The 24,186-nt window shown below is 42.1% G+C and overlaps 1 protein-coding gene across 3 annotated transcripts; it reads right to left on the bottom strand.

Annotated features, from left to right (window-relative positions):
• Positions 1-1,043: 1,043 nt before the first annotated feature.
• RBM34 (RNA binding motif protein 34) lies at positions 1,044-23,650 on the bottom strand. Of its 3 annotated transcripts, XM_027596984.2 has the most exons (11): positions 23,498-23,650; positions 23,211-23,385; positions 22,867-23,003; positions 19,210-19,441; positions 18,442-18,501; positions 13,764-13,807; positions 7,639-7,722; positions 7,418-7,481; positions 5,931-5,970; positions 5,567-5,685; positions 1,044-1,381 (listed from the first exon to the last, which is right to left on the bottom strand). In XM_027596984.2, the coding sequence occupies exons 1-11, from the start codon at positions 23,554-23,556 to the stop codon at positions 1,103-1,105; spliced, it is 1,293 nt and encodes a 430-aa protein (XP_027452785.2). In that variant the 5' UTR covers positions 23,557-23,650; the 3' UTR covers positions 1,044-1,102. The 3 variants fall into 3 exon arrangements, with proteins under 3 accessions (XP_027452785.2, XP_027452786.2, XP_027452787.2); XM_027596985.2 differs by lacking the exon at positions 18,442-18,501; XM_027596986.2 differs by lacking the exon at positions 5,567-5,685 and having other exon boundaries at positions 1,201-1,381.
• Positions 23,651-24,186: the final 536 nt, after the last annotated feature.

Below are 24,186 nucleotides of genomic sequence, written 5' to 3'. Positions count from 1 at the left end.
TGCATGACACTAATTTAAGAATCACAAGTTTTCCTGGGAGAATATTTTTTCAAATTAAAAAACAGAAATAAAAGTAGAAATCTGCTTGGACACAGTTTGCCAAGGACTTCAGTAACAAGTTTAATTACTGGTTAAGAAATCAAAGCAACATTTCATATAATATTCTTGGGTTATTACTATGCTGATGAAAGAAAATAAAAACCCAGAACTCCACTTTTCACAAGTTCAAGAGAAAGGGAAAAAAAATTAGAGACCATTATATAACAGTGCTTAAAACCCTTTCTTCTTAGGGATTGGGATTCATATTAGATTAGTATTTTGACTCTGTCTAGGTCCAGTCAGTATTAAGGTGTGCGTGTATATAGATTTTTAAGTTACTCACTTTAGTCTCATCCCAAGTAATTCTCGAAATAACCATGTGAAGTGTTAATTACATATTTCTAACTTACACTAATATATAACCACTAACTTACACTAATACATAACCACTAAAATTCTAAGTGTTTACCCTAAGTCTAAAATCTATAAAACTATACATATATCAGAAAGCAACACGTGTAGTAAGGACCAGTACACGTCAGTTAAATATATCATGTTTGTACTGGTCACAAAGTAAAGTTAAAAGTTAAAGCTACTACAACAGGGTGCCTGGGTGGCTCAGTTGGTTAAGCGACTGCCTTCGGCTCAGGTCATGATCCCGGAGTCCTGGGATCAAGTCCTGCATCGGGCTCCCCCTTCTCTGTGGGGAGCCTGCTTCTCCCTCTCCCTCTGCCTCTGCCTGCCACTCCCCCTGCTTGTGCTCACTCTGTCTCTATGTCAAATAAATAAATAAAATATTTAAAAAAAAAAAGCTACTACAACAGATCGTAATCAAAAGTATGAGAACACTGCTCTAGTCCATCAGCAGAAACGCAAAATCACTGGTGACTCATCTGCCTACATCTCAAAACAAAGGCTTCAAAGGTGCTATGACAATGTGAATAAACTGAACAGGTTTCCACATTTCACACGCACCATCCATAAAAAACTCTGAAACTCAATTCGTGGGTTTACCATATTTTTATTCCCAGTACTCAGTGGGAACGAAATAATCTTCGGGTGGTTACTTCTGTTTTTTCTGTTTCTTAGCTTGTCCAATTTTCTTTTGTCCTTTCTTTTTCTTCTTAATGATAACAGCTTTTTCTCCAATAAACAAACTTTTAGAAGGTCCTACATTTTTTGAAGCACAATTAAGTCCCTGCTTAGGTTTACTGACATTCTTCAAACTGGGATTTGAGTTTGGTTTTAATTTTTCTTTATTAACAGAACGCATGACTCTGAGTTTTCTTCCCATCAGTTCAGAATTATTTAATTTCAGAGCAAGATGAACAGCATCTGTATTCTGCAATAAAAATCAATATATTAATTTCCACCAGAAAGTCCTCTACAAGGAAACTAGTAAAATTGTGACCTAAATGGGTTAGAGCAATTTTCAAGCTTGCCCATAGACAGAAACCCCTCCCATTTCCACCTCCACGAGATTTGATCCCCCGGGTTTCAGCAACCGTGCTTGAAGTATTGTTCTCATCATGCTCCTCAAGAAATCCGTCCCCCCCTGCCCCCGCCCCCGCCGGAAGCATTCAGCTGCCTGTCACAACCCAACAAGCTTCATTTTTCTCACTGTAAAAGGAGAGTTTTGGCCAATGACATTAGTCACATGCAATCTTTTAAACCAATCAACCTTGCCTCTCCCAGGCTCTTTCTGCAGAAGCCCCACTGTGTTAGCTGACTTGAGAGAAGGGAACAGTCTCTGAGACGTTGAACTAGATGCCTTGCGGGCCTCCGTTTAGATCCCAAATTCTATTACTCTTTTATTGCAATATAAAACCACTAAATGCTAACAATCCTGAACATTCATGAGATATTTGTTAAGGGGCTTCACAAACTTATCAAGTAATAGTAGACAGCAGAGAGATAGTAAGGTAACTCCAATGCAGTCACGATGGAAACAAAAGCTATCTGGTAATAAAACATGGCAAGAGTATTAAACATGGTCACATTTCTTTGATGAGGGAACAGAAGGCAAGCTGAGGACAAAGCACAAGCTGACACTCTGCAACCCAACTCCCAGGTGGGATAAGTGTGACATTCCTCAGGTATTCCTGGTTACCCTTAAACTAAGGGAGGGCAATCTACGGAATGGGAGAAGATATTTGCAAATGACATTTCAGATAAAGGGCTGGTATCCAAGATCTACAAAGAACTTATCAAACTCAACACCCAAAAAACAAATAATCCAGTCACAAAATGGGCAGAAGACATGAACAGACACATCTCCAAAGAAGACATACAAATGGCTAACAGACACATGAAAAGTTGCTCAACATCTCTTGGCATTACGGAAATACAACCCAAACCACGATGAGATACCACCTCACACCAGTCAATTTTAGCCATTAGTCAGAATGGCTAAAATTAACAAGACAGGAAACGACAGATGTTGGAGAGGATGTGGAGAAAGGGGAACCCTCTTACATTGTTGGTGGGAATGGAAGCTGGTGCAGCCACTCTGGAAAACAGTATGGAGGTTCCTCAAGATGTTAAAAATAGAGCTACCCTATGACCCAGCAATTGCACTACTAGGTATTTACCCCAAAGATACAGATGCAGTGAAAAGACTGGGCACATGCACCCCAATGTTCATAGCAGCAATGTCCACAGTAGCCAAACTGTGGAAGGAGCCGAGAAGCCCTTCAACAGACGAATGGATAAAGAAGATGTGGTTCATATATACAATGGAATGTTACTCAGCCATCAGAAAGGATGAATACCCACCATTTGCATCAACATGGATGGAACTGGAGGGAATTATGCTAAGTGAAATAAGTCAGGCTGAGAAGGATAATTATCATATGGTTTCACTCTAGCACAGAGGACCACAGGGGAAGGGAGGGAAAACTGAACGGGAAGAAATCAAAGAGGGAGACAAACCATGAGAGACTCTGGACTCCAGGAAATAAAGTGAGGGTTACAGAGGGTGGGGGGGGTGGGGGAATGGGGTAACTGGGTGATGGGTATTAAGGAGGGCACATGTTGTGATGAGCACTGGGTGTTATACGCAACTAATGAATCGTTGAACACTACATCAAAAACTAATGATGTACTACTATATACTGGCTAACTGAACATAATAAAAAAATTACAATTTTAAAAAATTAAAAAAAAAAAAAACTAAGGGAAGGGAAAAACAAATGGTTAACTGACTGAGATCACAGTCCTGCAGGACATGAGTGTCCATCAGTTTACAATTGTCTTCGTTATTTACAAGATTAAAAGCATTCTTATCAATAGCCTAACTTCCAGAAGACCTATGGGCTCAATTTCCCAGAGCCCTAACATCACCCTCCCCTCCACAGTGATGTGGGAAACAGAGGCAAAAGGGAATGTAAGTAAATAAAATTAAATTTCTTTATAACCTGCAGCCTATTGACAAATACTTGAGATAGGCAAAGTAAAACATTCCTCCAGGGAACTCTCAACTATCTTTATGTTAATGTCTCACTGGAGGGAAAAACAAACTCCCTTAGCTTGACAATAGCCAGGCCTCCAGGATCCTGGGAGTCTTCTTTAGTGTCCTTTTGGACACCTCCCTTTGTCCTTACCTCCCTTAAACTCTCAAGTATATAATCAGCCACCCCTCACACTTAACAATGCAGCCCTTTCAACCTTCCTGTCCCATGCTTTCATACAATCACCTTTCTGCACCAAAGACATCTCAAGAATTCTTTCTTGGTCATCGGCTCCGGACCCCAACACCAACACTCCAAAAACTATGTCATTTGGCTGCCAACGTGGGGCTCAGTTTTTTCATCTGGACTCCCGAGCTTCAGAGCAAACTTGGTGAGTACTTTCTCTTCTCTTCCTTTACTCTCGTTTCAGGGGTTTTAAAGGAGTACGGTCTTACTGGAATACTCTCATGCTGATTGCTCAGGCTGCAATCCTCTAGCCCAGGGCTACTCTACCTGGAGGAGAAAGCCTGCCTTTTGACCAGAAGTTAGTACCCTGGCTGGAATGTTAAGAAGACCCAGAAACCTGATGCCTTCTCTTCATTCCTGTCCTCATACAAAGTCCTCTGTTTTGGGCACGGGACAGCCACCTAAGTGACTAGCACAGCTGCCAATCTTAAGACTCCCAGTGTGAGGTTTCCTCCTCATTGGTCTAATGTGAACCCCTCCACATCTCTGGTCTAGCTAACTTCAGGCAAGAAGACCTCCACTGGGAGCCGGCCGAAACCAGTACCCGACTGAATTAAAACTCAACTGGGGACGGGTTTCCTAGAGAAGTTGGCTGTAAAGACTACATGTGTTGGAATGTCACTTAGATCATGATGGATTTCAATCTTTACTGTTTTCTGTCAATGTCCTCTACTAACTACTTAAATCACAAAATTGGGCAATTTCCCCTTGTAAAATTGGTTTTCTAGTGTTTTCCATGGGTTAAAAATGGTGAGTTCCTCATGGCCTTCACAGCGAGGCAAACTCAGTCCATACACTAGGCGTCCACCTATAGCCTAGGATGCCGTGGGGAGGCAAGGGGAACGCCAGTATCTCCTATGGGGCCTTTTACGGCCGGCCTGCCTTCATGACAAGGCAGGATGGTGATCAATAGTGATTTTCATTTGAGGGACGCCTCTGGTCGCTTTGACACCCAGAAACTCTGACATATCCTGGTGGGCCACCACCTGAGAGTCAGCCGAGGTGGGGGGCTGGGTTTGCAGGGTGTTTGTGCTTTGTCCTCAGCTTGCCTTCTGCTCCCTCATCATCTCAACCTAGTTAGTAATAGCCTGTTGGGAATCTATCCTAAAGAAGTAGTCAAAAACTGCAGGCAACTATTTGAAGAAAAAAACAACAACTACTTCAGTTTCATTATTCAGGGAAAAAAAGAGAACACTACAAATTTCCAACAGTTGGGAAACATTAGGGAAAAGACAGTATAAATTATTTTACATCGCTTGATGGAACATACTTACACGATAGAAAACAACACAAAGCAGGTTGCAAAGTATGTTTATATGTTCACAGATAAAAGTTCAGCTATATAAAAGACACAGAAAAAACTGAAAGGAAATGTTTTAATGGGTGCTTGTAGAGGGAAGAAAAACTTAAGTGCCATCAGGTAGTATGTATATTCTAATAGTATGTATGTTCTAAAGGAATAGGCATGAAACATTGGGTAATAGACAAATGTAACCAATTTTGTACAAACACTAAAATTTTCCTTCTACCTGCATGAACAGTCAATTCTTTTCTCCATTTCATGGAAGGTGGAAATTCAGAGATTTAATACCTTAAATGTCCAATATCTAAAACATTATTTAATGACATTAATATGGAGAAAAAGGGAACTAGCATGGCTTTTGGTGAGGTGCAATTACAGGAGCAATACTCTATTATGGCAGGGTAGGAGTTTAGGTTTCTGAAGATGGAATTTGAAGGTGACGGTGACAGTTCTGTGTGAGTGATGAAAGAGCAGTGACAGCCTGTCCAGCGCATTCAGAGGACAGTGACAACGCACCAGTCTCCCATACCTCAAAGAGCACATAGCCAAACCCTCTGCCGATTCCAGTAGCTCGGTCTCTCACAATCCTTACGGCTACAATACTCCCACAGTCCAAAAAGTGCTCCTCAACCACAGATTCTTCAACTTCTAAAAACAAATTCAACCAAAGTGCAAGTAAGGACAAGATCGCCTTAGAAAAAGCTGGAGATGTTAAGTAATATAGCAAGTTAATATAATATAGTTAATAGAGCAAGCCCCATGAAAATTAGTCAAGTTAATATTCTATGCTTTTTCATGTTAATCTTAAAGCAAAACATTAAGTTACTACTCAGTTGTTATTTTCCTGTTATTTTAATGATAAATGGGTACTTTATTCGTTTAAACAAACTTACTGTACGGGAGATTCCCCACAAATACTGATCTCTTGTCCCTCTGAAACACAAAGAGGGTTAATAAAAATCACTGGAGCAGAAAATGGAAGTCATCCTAAAATCCACTCTTTCCCTTACCCCACGTATCTGACGGGTCTCCATCTCCTGATCTGACTACACACCAGTCCCCTGTTTGATTGTTTCTTCCGTCTTCCTCCCTGAAAGTGAGTGAGCACCAGAGGAAGTAGTTTTTTGTTCACAGCTAGCTCTTAACACATGGCCGTGCTCAAGAAGGGCATGCTAGATGGGCAAACTCTCTCTGTACTGGGCCAGACAGCAAGTATGTTAGCCTTTGCTGGCCATGTTCTAACTACCCCCCTCTGCCCGTCATGGCACATTAATACCTAACCTAATGGGTATGGCTGTGTGCTAATAAGACTTTATTTAAATAACACAGGCAGCAGATGGATCTGGCCCTCAGGATGGGTCAACGATCAAAGCCAGAGAGGTTTACCAGGCCTTGGTCATTTCTCAACTAGGTCACTCTGAGACCCAACTCTCTGATTCTGTGGTGAACTCCTACAACGCAGCCTTTATGCACTGTGAGAGACCTTTGTAAACTGCAAATCTGCATTTAAACCTGTGGGATTGCTCCTGGACAAAATCCACCCTCCTCAACATGGCAGCCCAGTCTTCATGATTTGGCCTCTCTTAGTTCTCCAACAGCAACTCTTAACTGCCGCTCCTCCTCACACTCCACCTGCTCATAATTGTATCAAGCTCTTGCTGTTCCCTAAGCAAATTAAGTTTTTGGCCCCCACCACATATACTGTTTAAAATTTCTTGGGCCTAGGTAACACTGACTCATCTTTCAAGTCTGACAGAGCACCTGTTCTCCTGAAAGCCCTCCCAAGAAGTCCCTGCTTGCTGGCACGTCCCCAAGTGTCCCATTCCTAAGCTGACAAAGCATCCCGTGTATTTGTCATAAAATAGTGTCACAACCAGCCCATCTGTCTTCACCTTTGTACCGTGAACCTCTAGAGAACTGAGACACCATAGATACACACACACACACACACACACACACACACACACACACACACACACACACACACACACACACACACACACACACATCTCCGCACTGCATGCCTGACACAGGGTAGGGACTCAAAAACTGTTTAAAGAGCAACTGAACTTTCTCAATCTCAGTATATGAAATAAGGTATTGGCCCTGATGATCTCCAACATCCCTTGCAGGCTACCTCTCTCTGATTACTTGATCTAGGGGTGGGGGTGGGAGAACCGTGTTCTCAGAAGCTGTTGACTAAGGTCCTTGTACCGCTCTGGGCACCAACACTGTGACCACACAGGGCAAAAGTGTCTCCTTCTCCGCTTCCCTCACATTCACTGCTGATTCCACTCCTCTCCTAGCAAAAGCTCAGAAGAAAACGTTTCTCTCTCTGAGACTGTAGTTAAGTTCTTTAAACAACTCAAGTACTACTTACAGATGAAGTCTCAGATGCAAGATCAACTCTAATACGAAATCCATCTGCAATTTGGGCACCATTTCTGTATTATAAATATGAAGGGGGAAGATGGCTGTTAAAAATGAGCACCAAATATTAACTGTAAATACTCACTCTAAAGTCAAACCAAAGAATAAAGCATGTACTCATACATACTTAAATGCAATCATTCTGTTCAAATCTCAAATAAGTAAAATTACCTTTTCAATGCTTTTGTAGCAGCGCTCTCATCCTTAAACACAACATAAGCATTAATATTTTTCTGATCAGGATGAATTTTACGTCTATACAACAACAAAAAAAGACAATATAAAATCTGTTAATCTCAAAGTCACTGAAACAATACAGCTTGTTCCCTACTCACTCTCAATCAACACATATGACAAGAATTCCTGGGGGAAGCTTTATCTCTCTTAATAAACCTTCGGTAACAACTCAAAAAATAACAACTTTTTACATGTCACCTGTGCCTTATTAGTCATCACTACGAGAGAGCAAGCAGGACCTCCGTGCCATGCTACAAGGCTAGAAACGAGAATCTTAGCTGTAGCTCTGTGTGTGTGTATAGATAGATAGATAGATAGATAGATAGACGTGACAGCCAACTTGATTTGTCCTTTTTACTGTAAAATAAAAGCTACACAAACCTGTACAGCTTAGAGAAATATTAAAGACCAGTACCCTTGCGGCCACTGCCCATCCCAAAGCCTCTGTCTGTGCCTCCCCTCCTCCAAAGGTAACTACCACCCCCACTTGTACAGAAATTTCCTTGAGTGTCTATACAGTTTTATCATTCAAATGTGTATTCCTTTTTACTTTATTTTTATTTATTTGAGAGAGAGAGGAGCAGGAGGAGGGGCAGAGGGTGAGAAGCAGACTCCCTACTGAGTGGGGAGCCTGACATGGGGCTCGATCCCAGGGCTCAGAGATCATGACCTGAGCCAAAACCAAGAGTCAGACACTCAACCGACTGAGCCACCTAGGCACCCCTGCAGGATTCTCCTTTTCTCTCTCTACCTTACTGTTCAACCTATCAAATATTCCAAAGCCTGGACTTTGTGGAGTGAAAGCCCACAGTATGGTTCAACATGTACCTCTGTCCTCCCTATTTCTTGGCAAATTGGCAGCCAGATCCAGAGGTGTGATCGGACTCAGACTGGACCCCTTTGTCAGGACTGGAGGTAGGGCTGTGTTTTCAATAGGAAGCATGCTATGACTGGTTTTCACTCTTTTTTAATGACTGCAGCTATTGCTGCTCAATGCCTACACCCACTAATTCACTAGGTTTGCAAAATGGTCATGTAATTTAGATGTGAACAATCAGCAAAAAGGGCCTAGTAATGACCACAGATTCTTCTCTGAAGACATGAACCTATTGTCTTTGAAGTAGCAAAAATGCTAATAAACAAATGAGTACCATCCAAAAACATACTAGGAAACGTCAGAGCATTTCTCATGGCGGTTCTATAATTATATGCTACACTATCTGATAGTTTTATATTGATAAAACCAGCTATGGTTTATTGAATGCCTAATATAATACTGGCACCATGTTAGACATTTTATGTATTTTATTTAATCTCACATCTCTGACATGGGTGTTACTTTTCTGATTTTATGGATAAGGAAGCTGAGACTCAGAGAAGTGCCATGATCACAAGGCAAGGAGTGGCCAGCCTACGACTTAAACCAAGCCTAGCTGACTCGAGAGAGCCCCTCCTCGGGTCCTGCAACACAGAGCTGCTGACAACATCCTCATCAGCACGTCCTAGGGCAAGCCTAGTGTTGTAATGTTTGCATCCCCCCCAAACTCATATGTTGAAATCCATTTAATGTCCAACGTGATGGTAATAGAAGGTGAGGCCTTTGGGCGTCGCTGAGGTCATGAGGGTGGAGTCCTCATGAACAGGAACAGGGCTCTTAAACAAAAAGAGAGACCCCACAGAGCTCCTAGCCCCTGTTTATCTTACTGTTTAACCTACAAAACGCGAGGGCACCGTGACAAGGCCCTGGCTAGGAGTCAGGAAGCTGACCCTCACAGGAGGGCAGCCAGGCTGGATCCTATTCTCTGCCTCCCCAGCCTCTGAAACTGAGAAATTTCTATTGTTTGTAAAAGCCATCCAGGCTGTGGCACTTTGTTATAGCAGCCCGCCATGGACTATGACAAACCCCAAGACAAACTGAATGGAAAGTGACTTTAAAAAACTCTTAATTGTACTGTTACTTGACGATCAAAGCCCCGCGCTGAGCACAGGGAATGAAGAGGTCAAGAATGCAGTGCTGCTCCTTTCTTGTGGCAAGAACATGTTTTGTATCAAGCTTGATGGATGATTTAAAAACACTAATGGCATCTAGAGTTCTACTTCTACCTAGAAGGTAGAAAGCCAGGAATAGCATCATTCCCACCCTAAACAGTCTTAAGCCGGACAGCCTACAACACGGTAACTTTCGCCGAAGCCACCAGAGCTGAAGATGAAGGGAAACCAAGCAGCCTGAAAGCTAAGCAAAGACAGCCCCATCGGAGGAGACAGCAGGCAGCTTTGGCTCACAGGACAGGTGCCAGAGAAGCCAGCTGGACCGATTTCAGCTAGGACTTAAAAAATTGCTAAAGCCTAGTGTGGGCTAGGCCTGAAAGGGAATCTCTATAGAGGCCGCAAACACAGGGGTGCATGCCCACTAGCAGGCTCTGCTCCACTGACCTCTGCCGGTGTCCCCGGGAATGACCGAGGGCAGGCGTAAGCCCAAAAGCATCCATGGGGGTATGGGCTGGAGAAGAGAAGGGCCAAGGCTAGTGTGGGAAGGGCACAAAACCCCACCTGGATTCTTCTCCCTATAGAGAGGGCTAAGCTGCTGGGGCAGAGGCAGCAAAGTCTGTTACCCCCAGGGCACAGGGAATACCCTTGTGGCCAGAGGAAGGGAGGCCTCCTATCACAGGGCAAGGAGTAGGAAATGTTCTCCAGCACAAGACCCACCAAAGGCACAAGGCAGAGTGTGGCTGCCATGGGAGGGAGGGCCGGTTGGGTGCATGGATACACAGATAGACAGGGCCTGTCCGCATCTGAGGCTGAACCAGGACAGCAGAGAACCCCACTGCCCTCGGCCAGACCACCAAAAAAAAAAAAAACCACACTCTCCACATTGGATCTTCAGTAAAATTTAAAACTTTTGGCTCTTTAAAAGACACCTTTAAATAAGTTAGCCACAGACTGGGGCAAAAATCCAAAACATATATATCAGAAAAATGGTCTTACATCCACAATAAAGAACTCTACACAACTCAATAATAAGCCAGGGCTCCTGGGTGGCTCAGTTGGTTAAGAAGCATCGACTCTTGATTTCCGCTCAGGTCATGATCTCAGGGTTGTGAAATTGAGCCCTGTATTGGGCTCCATATGTGGAGCCCGCTTAAGACTCTCCGTGTCCCTTTCCCTCTGACCCTTCCCACTCTCTCTAAAAAAAAAAAAAAAGACAAGCCACCAGAAAATAGGCAAAATTTCTGACCTGACACTTCTCCAAAGAACAGATACAAATAGCCAATAAGCAAGTGAAAAGACACTCGGTATCTTCACTCATCAGCAAAACAGAAACTGAAACCACATGACAAACCTTTTGAATGGCTAAAATTAAGTGACTGACAATATCAAGTGTTGATGAGGATGTGAAGCAACTGGAGTTCTCACACAGCTGGTGGAATATAAAATGATGCGACCACTTTGGAAATTAATTTGGCAGCTTCTTAGAAAATTGACATCTACCCACCACAAGACCCAGCAATCCCACATCTCCAAATACTTTAGCAAGAAAAATAATTTGTACACCAATATTTTTAGAACCTTTATTTGTGATAACCCCAACCCAGAAATAACCTGAATATTCATCAAACTGGTCAATGGATGAACACATTTTGGTACAGCCACACCATGGAATACTACTGGGCAATAAAAAAAAAAAAGAACAAGCCACTGAACAGCCAACACTATGAGCAAATCTCAAAATCATCACACTGAGCAAAAAAAGTAGCTAATAGAGTAACTCCTGCATGATGAGTCCATTTACATAAAATTCTAGAAAATGCACACTAACAACAGAGACAGGAAGCAGGTCAGGGGTTGCCTGAGGACAGGTGGGGGTGATGATACTCAGAGCGATGAAGTATTCAGTATCTTTTTTTTTAAAGATTTTATTTATTTATTTGAGAGAGAGAGAGAGAGAGAGCACGAGTGGAGGGGAGGGGCAGAGGAAGAAGCAGACTCCCTACTAAGCAAGGAAACTGATGCGGGGCTCAATCCCAGGACCCTGGGATCATGACCCAAGCCAAAGGCAGCCACTCAACTGACTGAGCCACCCAGGTCCCCAGTATTCAGTATGTTCACGAGCACGTACATATGCTAAAATCATAAAGTTTTACATTTCAAATATATGCAGTTTATTGAAGGTAAGTTATACCTTAATAAAGTAGAAACAAGGCTAAAAGAATTGACTATATGAAAAAGCAAAATAAGTTTTACATGGCAAAATCCTCCAAGCAAAAAAGCAACTGAAGATAAGGAAAAATATTTGCTAACTCAAATCACTAGAGCTAATTTCCTTAACATCCCACAGATCAATGAGAAACAATTCAACAACAAAAACCTGGGCAAATGATAGTAATAATTCAGATAAAAGGAAGCACAAAAGACTCCTGAATATATGAAAAGATGCTCGCTCGTAAGAGAAATGGAAATTACAAATACCATTTTTCACCTATCACTGAAAAGCTCAAAAACATACATTTATAAAGGTGTAGGAATACATATAGACTACCATCTCTGGGATAGCAGTCAAAATTACAAATGCAAATACCCTTTTGACCAAACAATTCCACTACTAGAAGTTTATCCTACAGATAATTCTCACATGTACAAAATTACACATGAACAAGGTTATTCACTCAAGCATTATTTGTAATGGCCACAAGACTGGAAAAACAGCTCAATATCCATGAGTGGAGAGTTTGTTGACACAAGCTATCGTATACCTTACAGAATACTGAGATGCAAAAGAATAGGGAAGCAATTTTTACACTGATAAACAGATCTCCAGTTTATAGTAAGCGGAAAAAAAGGAAATGTGGAGTACACATATTGAATACCACCGCATCGAAAGTTATGTGTGGGGGGAACGTACGTATTTGTGTATCAACTTGTAAATGCATAAAATGTCTCTAGGAGGTTATACAAAAAAGTAAAAATAGCAGCTGCCTGGGGCCGGAAATTGGATGACTAGGGAAAAAGGTCTAGGAGAGAAACTTTCCATTCCATACACTTTTTTTTTTTTTTTTTTTTTTAAAGTAGGCTCCATGCCCAGTGTAGAGCCCAACACAGGGCTTGAACTCACAACCCTGAGATGAAGACCTGAGCTGAGATCAAGAGTTGGACGCTTAACTGACTGAGCCACCCAGGCGCCCCCAAAGTATATTATTATCTTTTATCGAATATAACTATATCTATATATAAATGTAATCTGGGTACCTATTAATATAACTATCTAATAGATACACCTCTGCTTGTAAAATCTATTATTTCATGTCCTAGTTAGAAAAAAAACCCAAGATTAGAGATTAATAGGAAATCCTGCATAGAACTGAAAGTAAATGAGAAATAAAGGTTGTACACTTTAAACTTACATGTTATATGTCAATTATATTTCAATTTTTAAGATTAATGAGAAGTAAAGAAACATGAATGTCTCATCCTTGGCACCAGGTGGATAGGAGGGTAGGGGAAAATCCCCTGAGAATATGAACCACAAAGCCACACTACCAGCATGGTCCCCAAAGCTTCAGAGAGCTTGAAGTGGTCTTGGGCTGCTGGCACCCCCCAGGTGACTGAAGCAAACTTGAGTCCTCTCTGGAAAAACCTGACCAGCCAATAGCAACCATGGGGGGGCATCCTGATCTTCAGATGCATCCTGACTTCAAAATGTTAAGATATGGGAAAATGTGTGCCTTAGAATTGATAAAATACGGTATTTAAGACTTACCCTGGAATATCTGAGCACAAAACTTTCTTATTCTCTTCCAAACACTATGCTCGATTAAACATCCTTGAAATTTCTCATGGCACATTTTCTAGTAAGTTATTTTATGATACTTTCTGTGACTCTACTATTTTTGTTAAGGCTTAAAGACAAACATCTGACAAGTTTACATGCTATTACAAACATAAGAAAATGGTCAAGTATGATGTCTTACCCAAATACAAAAATCCATGACAACATGATCTCAACTTTTAACCAAAATGAAAGAGAGTTTTAAACTACTCCCTTTCTGTAATTATAAACTTACTTTATTGCTGCCAACTTTTTGGACAAAGTTCCCTCTGCTGGAATCTTTTAAGAGAAAAAAAAAGTATTAAAGAAAATTCATTATTTGAAATATTACTTCAAATTAGTTGTATTTTAATTAATGGAATTCTAAATACCTTATTCTGATGTGATATGATTAAAAACATTCAAGGGAAATGAATGAAATGAAAATGAACCTGAGCCCCGTCCTAACGTTGTATGAATGGGATCTGGCAGCTTAGGACAAAATTTTCCAATGCTATAGGACCATATTCAGATTTCTCAGGCACTAACTCTCCATCCAGGTGGAAGTAAACATAATGTGCCCTCAAACTGTGTCAGATGACTCAAAGGAGTCTCCGGTCATGAGGGGACACTGATGTTGAAAACACACATGAAAAATATAAGGAAAACTTTTATAAAATAAGCTTGGAAAAAGGCAACATTTCTAAATATTTTATTGTAAATCCTGTAGGATTTTAAATATGTTGAATTAAATTGGTAAATAATGTAAAGACATATTACCCATGTGACATCCATGTCTAAGAGTTGATATATGCCAGCTGGCAAAAACAACAACAACATATCTTGTTGTCAACATTGTCTTCAATCGGGCAAATAAGGGAACCCCCCTTACATTCAAGCTCACTTTATTTTCAGTCATATACAGTATTCCTTTAGCTACTTAAAACAGTGAAGGGGGGAGGGAGGGACAACTTTGTGGAGGAGATGGAGACTCAAGTCAACAACTGTGACTGTCAGCAACGTGCCAGTACACTCAGGTACCGAGAAGACCAAGGGGAAAAGATATAGACCCTGCAAGTTCACCGACCAGGACCACCTACGAATGTCAATTTAATTTAGGGCAGTAACTATAAATCTCCTCTGGAAATCTTTCTTTAGCATGTAGATTCTAGATGCTAGCATTTAGCATCTACATTCTTTAGATATGTAGCAAAATTAGGAAATTCTCAGTTTGTCCTGTTCAGACTGCTAACATATAGTCAACTGGACAGTTTAACAGTACAAGACATGAGAAATGGCCCAGTGAATAATCAAGAGGTGAATGACAGTCATCAAAACACATTCACTGGGTGCCTTCTAGAGGCCTGCAAACATCTAGATCCTGTTATTGAAGATACAAATGAGTACGTATAACATAAGGCCATAAGGTACAAGAATAATTTAGAGGGAAAAAAATACCACTTGATGGTATAAAGTATCAGAAAAACTTGAATAAGTGACTTTATTAAATTTTTTATTATTTTTTAAAAAGATTTATTTATCTGAGGGAGCATGCATGTACATGCACGCAGAAGCGGGGGCGGGAGAAGAGAGGGAGAGGGAGAGAGAATCCCAAGTGGATTCCATGCTGAGCCCAACGCAGGGCTCAGTCCCACAACCCTGAGATCATGACCTGAGCTGAAATCAAGAATCGGATGTTTAACCGACTGAGCCACCCAGGCACCCCTTGACATTTTTTTTTTTTTAAGATTTTATTTATTTATTTGACAGAGAGAGAGAGAGACAGCGAGAGAGGGAACACAAGCAGGGGGAGTGGGAGAGGGAGAAGCAGGCTTCCCGCGGAGCAGGGAGCCCGACGCGGGGCTCGATCCCAGGACCCTGGGATCATGACCTGAGCCGAAGGCAATTGCTTAACCAACTGAGCCACCCAGGCGCCCCTGCCCCTTGACATTTTAATTGCCTGCAGAAACGCAGACAGCACCCTACTGGGCAAAATGAGACTTCAAGGAGAATTCCCAACAAACAAACGAACTGAGCAAAAGGACAGGCGTGACAAAGGCCAAGTGCATGATCAGCACCGAGGGAAGCTCTGCGGCTGCAGGAGAGCGACATGTGGAGGCACAAAGGGCCTCGGGACGAGGCTGTGACGAGTGTCAGGCTGAGAACCAGGACAGATTTCACTCACAGCAAGAAAAATGTGAGCGTTTTAGGCAATTCCACGTATGCTTAATGTGCACAACGTGCAGGTACTGGTGACCCAGGGATGAGCAAGACAAACAGGTATTTGCAATCACGGCTTTCAGTCAGGTGGGGCGCACAAACGACGTAGCAATTACGGAACAGTATCATAAGGACTATGATGAAGTACAGGGTGCTGGAGAGTGCACAGCAGGGTCAACACACAAACCAGTAATCCAGGGACAGGGAAGAATCTGGCGAGGCTCCCCAAAGGTAAACTAGGCCAAGGTGTGTGTGTGGGTGTGTGTGTGTGTACACGTATGTGCACACACACGTGTGGTGTGGTGTCTATATGTGTAATGATCATGAGTTCCATTAAGAATTTTTAGGCAAATTAAGTTGACAGTCGGTGTGCTGAACAGAGGTAGACAGAATGTAGGAACCATAACAAGCCTCTGCAACTCTTCTGGCAAGAGGTAATGAAAACTTTGGTGGAACAATGCAGAAAGAAAGGAAGCACTCCTCTTGGGAAAAAAACCACAGCTAAAACATAGGCAGGGATACCAGCAATAGGCTGGGTGGGCCAAAGAACAGTCCCAGGCACTGAAGAGGCTTGCAGCCCGGGTGGCACGAACTCATACAGCACATCAGCACATCAGCACATCAGCACACAGCACCGGATGGGGCCGCGGAGAAGTGGACGTGAGCAGAGGGGTGCTGAAGACAGCTAAGTGGATGTATCAGGGAACGTTCTGATATGGGGAAACGGGGCTCTGAAAGGCAGACAAAATATATATGAAAAAAGTGAGTGAGAAACAAATACCATGACAAAAATTATGGTGACCGTGCCAAAACCTTGGGAAATGTCTACTTTTAAGATTTAGTTTAGAGAACGAGAGCTCACACACAGGGGCCAAGTGTGCAGCGGGGCAGAGGGAGAAGGATGGGGAGTCTGAAGCAGACTCCGTGCTGAGTGAGGGGCCCAGCTCAGGGCTCGATCTCATGACCCTGAGATCGCCACCTGAGGCGAAACCAAGAGAGTCCTACAATTAACTGATCACACCACCCAGGCGCCCTGGGAAATGTCTACTTTTACAGAAGTGAGCAGTTTTGCCCTCTGGGAACATTTAGCAATGAATGGAGAAACCTGCGGTGGTTACAGCTGGGGTGGGGAGGGTGCTACCGGCCTCTAGTGGGTAGAGGCCAGAGATGCTGCTAAACATCCTCTAATGCACAGAGCAGCCTCCAACAACAACGAATTATCTGGCACAAAACATCCATAGTATCAAGGCTCAGAAACCCCATTTTATTTTACTTTAAAGATTTTATTTATTTGACAGAGAGAGAGAGACAGTGAGAGAGAGAACACAAGCAGGGGAAGTGGGAGAGGGAGAAGCAGGCTCCCTGCGGAGCAGGGAGCCCGATGCGGGGCTCGATCCCAGGACCCTGGGATCATGACCTGAGCCGAAGGCAGACACTGAATGACTGAGCCACCCAGGCGCCCCTGAGAAACCTCATTTTAGAGAATCACATGAGAAAGAACAGTTAGAAACAAGGAATAAACATTTCTTATATTTTAATATGCATTAATTACATTTAAAAAATATGAATGAGAAAAAAAGAATGATGCTATTTCATACTTCAAGGAGCATGGCTATAACTGGTCTACAGAGTGCTCAGTGGGTGAAATCAGATACCATCTATTTCTATAAAGGTTTAGCATTAAATTGATTTTTTATTTTTTTTTTAAGATTTTATTTATTTGAGAGAGCGTGCGTGCAAACACAAGCAGGGGAAAGCAGGCAGAGGGAAAGGGAGAAGCAGACTCCCCAGTGAGCAGGGAGCCCAATCCGGGGCTCCATCCCAGGTCCCCGAGATTATGACCGGAGCCAAAGACAGATGTTTAACCGACTGACCCACCCAGGCGCCCCTTGATTTTTTATTTTTTTTTTTAAACTTCATCTGCTGGGGTGCCTGAGTGGCTCAGTCAGTTAAACGTCTGACTCTTGATTAGGACTCAGGTCATGATCTCAGGGTCATGAGATCAAGCCCTGCATCTGGCCCCACGCTCAGCAGGAAGTCCTGCTTGGGATTCTCTCTCCCCGTCTCTCTATCCCTCCCCACTCGTGTGTGCACAAGCCCCCTCTCTCTCTCTCAAATAAATAAAATCTTTTAAAAAATTAAAATAAATAAAAACTTGGACTGCCTATGCTTAGAGTGTAAGTACTATTTGCAGTAGTCACACGAACTTCCTGTACTGAATGCCTAGGATTCTAGAAATGCTATTCAACATGTATTAATGTTTGTTTGTTTTTTTAAAGACTTTATTTATTTGTCAGAGAGAACACAAGCAGGGGGAGCAGAAGGGAGAGGGAGAAGCAGGCTCCCTGCTGAGCAAGGAGCCCGATGTGGGACTCGATCCAAAGACCCTGGGGATCATGACCTGAGCCAAAGGCAGATGCTTAACTGACTGAGCGACCCCGGCATCCCAACATGTATTGCTGTTCTGCAAACAAAAGTCACACATCCACCCTCCAACAACGATATCATTTCACTACGTGAACTCATTAAATTATGAACAGAGTCCAAGGGTCAGCACTATATACTAAGAGCACCTCTTCTCTTGGGCTGGATTTGAACCTGTTGATTCAAAAGGCTGTGCTTCTCCAACTCACTAATACCAACATGTTAATAAGTCTGACTTAAAATGCAATACATTTTAAGATTCACAATTTCAAGGTGGGGAGAACACATACCAGAGAACGAAATCGTACAGATTCTATTTGTCCATACTCTCTGAAAAATGACTTCAGCTTCTAAAACAAAAAAGTATATATATATATACTTTAGTTTACTTTCAGAACATCAAATAAGTGTTATAAAAAGGAATTAAGTACACTGTCTGATGATCTTTTACTGCCAGGTTTTATTTTAAGAATATTTCAGGAATAGTTGACTATTCAGTTGGAAGACCAAAAAAAAATTCTACTGAAATTTATACATATGTATGTTCATATAAACACAACTCAAGTTCTTGTTACTACCCATAAGGTACACAACATTTTTGTCTTTCAATCTTTTATAATCTTTACTACATATAAACGATAAAAATAAAGGGCAGATTTCGGGTTTAGTGAATCCCACACAACGGAAGTTAGGATGTATTCTTTCATTTATACAACATTCACTGAACCTCTTACTACGCGCTAGGCACTATTTCCGGTCTACGTTCTAGTTACGTGTAACAGAAGAGACAGCTGGAAGAAAGAAAAAACCGGGACAGAAGGCCACCACAATACTTCAAGTAAGATTTGCAGAAGCCTGAATTAGGGCAGTGACTATGGGAATGGAAAGAGGAGGGTGTATATTGGAATCAATCTATAGAATGATCAACGTAGTCATTTATAATGAAATTCTATGTTAATAACTTATTAATTATGCACTTATTCAATAAAGGAAGAGTAAACAAAGTTATGTATTATTAACATCTCTGAATCTTTACAACATGCAGGTTACACACTTACCTTCTTGTTACATGTGACAGGCAAATTCCCAACAAACACAGTTCTCTCGTTCTTTAATCTCTCCTCTTCTTGGTTGATTTCAATTTTCTTTCTTTGATTTACAACTGTGTGATCTCCACCATCAGGTACTTTTTTATCTGCTACTTTAATACCAGATTGAGAATTACTCCTTTTTTGTTCCTGTTTTTGATGAATTTCTTCTTCTAAATCAGCACTTGCTAGAGCGTTTTCCCTTTACAAGGCCAAAAAAAAAAAAAAAAAAAAAAAAGAGCAAAAATAAAAGAAGAAATAAGAATCATGGAAGTCAGGCGTAGTATTTGGCAAAGCAAAAGGATTAGAAATATTTCCCACCTGGGGCGCCTGGGTGGCTCAGTCGGTTAAGCATTGGACCCTTGATTTCTACTCAGGTCACAATCTCAGGGTCTTAGAGTTGGGAGGCTCTGTGCTGAGCATGGAGCCTGCCTAAGATTCTCCCTCTCCCTCTGAGCACACCCCCTCCCCAAGCTCACGTGATCTCCTAAAAAAAAAAAAAATTCCCACCTACTTCTGACTTTCCCAAATATAAATGTATGATTCATAAATATATCTAAATTTAAAAAGCAGTATTATCAAAAAGTGACTGGTATCTTTAGAAAACCCAAGATTAGAAAAAATCAAGCTCAATTTTTTGAAGATACGTTAAAACCGCCACGTAATAGCAGAGCAACCAAAGTTCATTTCAACAAAAGTTGGTACATTTAAAGCTCTTGGAGATTTAGTTTACACTCTATGAATGCCTAGGTTCATTCTCGGCTCTAGAACTCTAGGGGAACTGCAGCACTCCCAGGGGGTCTATAAAGGTTAATACGGGCTGCAAAATACTTCATAAAAGCAATCTGGCCAATAGGGAAAACCAGATTTCCTATTTATAATAGTTCTGTAATAACTAAAGGACTGCTTGTCAAAAGTACATTCTGAAATGGTGCACACGGATAAGCGAGATCTGAGCATCACTCCTAACAGAGAACTGGACCCAGATCTTTTTTTTTTTTTTTTAAGTTTATTTGTTTTTAGTAATCTCTACACCTAGCATGGGGCTCAAAATCACAACCCCAAGATCAAGAGTCACATGCACTTCCAAACAAGCCAGCCAGATGCCCCTGGACCGGGATGTTAAGGAGGGGAGAGAATGGATAGTACCAGTCACGGGTAGTAAATGATACATTCACTCAGTAAATATTTACTGGGTTTCTACTCAGTTCCAGCCTCTGGGGATAGAAAAATGAAGAGACTATTAAAGGCCTTTCAATAGTCTAGCCTTTGAAGAGATAGGCAAAGTTCACAATAAAATGGGAACATGGTGTAGAAAAATAAAAGAAACAAGAAAGACTTCTCAGAGGAGGAAAGGCCGTGTCTGGCACATAGTGCTCAGTAAATTTTACCAATATTACTCTTCCACTAGATCCTAAGTTCCACTAAGGAGAGGGTTCGAGTTTTTTGTCCACTATGGCATATAAAGTACCGAGCAGGAGTGAAGGGAACCAAGACAGAATGGTGAGGAAGGAACCAGGTCAAGAAGGACCGTGGCTGTTAATGCAAACGAGCTTACATCGTAACCCACGGAGAATAATGAGCCACTGAAGACTTTAGAGACTGACTAAAACAGATCATTTGGGCAGAGAGCAGAAGATAATTAGGAAGGGGGCAAAGCTGGATAAGGGAGATCAGTAAGGAGAGAGTTATAACTGCATGTATGTGAGAGGACAACAGACCAACTAGAGAAAGGGAGGGGTGGAAAGGGAGAGAAAGATTAAAGAGATTAATTAAAAGACTGCATCATCAGGACTTGGCAGCTAATTAGATATGCAGGGGAGAGAGAGTGTAAGATGACTCCCAAGTCACTGGCCTAGGCAACTGGAAAGCTGGTGGTACCACTCGTGCCGAAGAACAGGTTTGATGAAGATACACAGCTCAGTCTGAAGCATTCTGAACTTGAGGTGCAGCTGACTCTTGAACATGGGTTTGAACTCCACTTACAAGTGCATTTTTTTTTCCCGATAAATACGGTACAGGACTATAAATGTATTTTCTCTTCCTTGTGATTTTCTCAATAACATTTTTTCTCTAGTTTACTTTATTGTGAGTATACTATATATAACATATAAAATATGTGTTTATCGACTGTTCATGGTACTGGTACATCTTACAGTCAACAGTAGGATATCAGTAGTTAAGTTCTGGGGGAGTCAAACTTATAGGTGGATTTTTGACTGTGTGGAGGTCGCTGCTCCTACCATTCCATTGTTCGAAGGTCAACTGCATATAGAAGATACGGGTGCAAATGCCAGCAGGCAAACAGATTCACAGGTCAAGAGATCAGGAGAGAAATCGGAATGATGCAGCCATGGGAATAAATGTGATTGCTCAGAATGAGTGGTAGAAAAAAGGCCAGAGAAGGTGACCAAACAGAATCCTGAGGAAAATCAACATTTACAGGGCAGTCGGAAAAAAAGGTACCCACAATAACAGAGAAGGAACAAAGAGACTCAGAAGAGATCGCTGTCAAAAAATCTAACAACCGCAGAAAGAAAAGCAGCCATGTGAAATGCAAGAGAGGACTCACGAGACAGGCTTACCGTCTACTAAACATGGCAACTAGGCCAGGATGGCTCCACTGAGCACTGTTTCAGAAGTTGGACCAGATCGTAGAAAAACAAACACAACAAGCAAACAATCAGACTACAAGTTCATGGAAGATAAAACAGATCCAGAAAAGGAAGAGAACATAAGTATCACATTTTTCTGAAAGCCTGACGATGAAGGGAAGGACCAAGGGAAAGGTAGATAGCAAACAGGGAAGCATGACTACAGACAGGGTTTGGTTTTGTTGGATTTCTCTTTTTAGGATGAGAATCTTGAGCGTATTTGTACAGTAGACAGAGAAAAGACACAGGAAAGAGAAGAAAATGCCTATACCTGACGGCACAATCCCGAAGGAGGCAGAAGAGGTCTGTGGTATACACAGAACAGGTGACTGAATTAATCTCGGACAAAGAGGAAGACACCTTGCTCTAAGAGAAAGGGAAAGAAATTAAGGATGTGCATAAATACACTAAGCAGGAAGTTGGAAAAGTGGTGCTTAGTAACTGTTAGCAATTAATAGCTCTCTGACTAGGCAATATCACCTGGGGAGAGAGAAGCGAGAAATAAAGGGCTTGAAGAGAGTGGCTTCGCAGACTGAGGAAAGTTACCTGGGAACCTGTGATGTTACTTCTATTTGGATCTTGATCAAATAAACTATAAAGAAAACTTTTTTATAAGCTAATGGCAGAGATCTGATCTCTGACTTAGGAAGTTTAAGAAAACAAAATTCTTCTTCATGCTGCAATATTTACAGACTTAGATTACAGATCTCAGATTTGCTTCCACTTAATGAGGGAGCTATGAATGGGGTAAAGAGGAAACAAGACTGGCCAAGTATGAATAACCGTGGATGCTGGGTATACGAGGTTCTCCTCATCCTTTTCAAATTTTGAATATACATGAAATTTTCCATAATAAAAATTTTTTGGTAAAAATTAGAACTATGAAATGAGGAAAAAAAAGAATACTGCAGGTCCAAAAATCTTAATTTCTTTACCATCTAATTTAACATCAACTTAAGAGAATTCTACCAACCTGTGTGCCAACTTTTTGTCTGCATCAGAAAGTTTCTTTTTCGCTTTCGTTTTTTTTAAAGGTTCTTGCAAGAGTGGTCTCTGAATTTGGGATGTACTTTCTTCCTCCTCATCCCGTTTCCTTTTTTTGGTGGTCTCCTTTTAAAAATTGGAAGTTATGTTTGAGAACTCATCTTTTTCAATAATTTAGCTGTCTTTCTAAATTTGCAAATTTTCTCTCCCAATGCATGTCCAGTAATGAACGGTTACTTAAAATTAATCCTATCTGCCCCACTCTAGAATCCAAGCCCTGCGAGGTAAAAAGCCGTTCTAACGGGCCATTCGGAATAGAAGCCGGTGACTTACTTTCGGCACAGGCACATACACGGGTTGAGGCTGCGGCTCTAAAGAGCTGAAGAGGGACGCCAGCCGAGCTGTGCTGTCTCTGGAGGGCCGCTTGCCCTGGAACAAGCTGCTGGCGACTTGTCCAACCACATAGTCTCCTGTCAGATTCCCGCGAACGCCGTCGTCTGGGTCGTCTCTAGACACCGACGCCACAAACTCAGCCACGCCACGCCACGCCCCACCGTTTCGCCCGCCCGAGCTCCCGAACGCCCACCTTCGCCCGGGTAGACGTGCCATGCGCCACTCACCTTTCCTCCGCACCTCCCTTTTTCTTCCGTTTGTTCTTCCCTTCCAACGGCAGTCTCATTTCCAGGCTTCCTAGACAGCTGCCGGCACGCGCGACCGCACTTCCGACTCCCGGCTACTTCCGCTCTCGGGCCACGCCCCTTCCGCTCTGGGCTGCGTGGGAGCCGGAGACACCCGGGGAGTTGGGGCAGGGCTTCCGGCACCGGGTTGGACCTCGGGAGTGGAGGAAGTCTTTCGAGAGTACTTGAGGCCTTAAGTATAAGTAAGAATCAGCGAGACTGGGTGTGGGGCGTCAGTCCAAGTGGAGGGAAAACAAGGTCGAAAACCCCTGAATCACTGATGAGGAGGGAGAGAGGTTTATCAAGAAAGGAGGTTACAGGGATGTCGGCTACATAATATTAGCAATTGGTGAATCGGTGTGAAGCGTACGTGGATATTCTTTGCATTGCTCTGGCAGTTTTTCTGAATTTTGACAGTGGAGGCCTCAGCCCTAACCTGCTCTGCCCTGCTATTCTACCAGATCCTTGGCACTCAAAAGTCTTGCTATTTTCTCAGCCTAACTTCCAGACTCCTCTCCCTCCAAACCCGCACATTCTGGCCTTTTTTATTCCTTGTTATTCCTTTACCTTTTGTTATTCCTTTACCCAAAATTATCCGCCTCTTTACTCACCTTCACCTGCAAAATCATGCC

Source organism: Zalophus californianus, chromosome 15, assembly GCF_009762305.2.
Source record: "Zalophus californianus isolate mZalCal1 chromosome 15, mZalCal1.pri.v2, whole genome shotgun sequence".
In the NCBI taxonomy this organism is placed as follows: Eukaryota; Metazoa; Chordata; class Mammalia; order Carnivora; family Otariidae; genus Zalophus; species Zalophus californianus.
The sequence above is the reverse complement of the archived record's forward strand: the minus strand, read 5'-3'. Positions and strand labels throughout refer to the sequence as shown.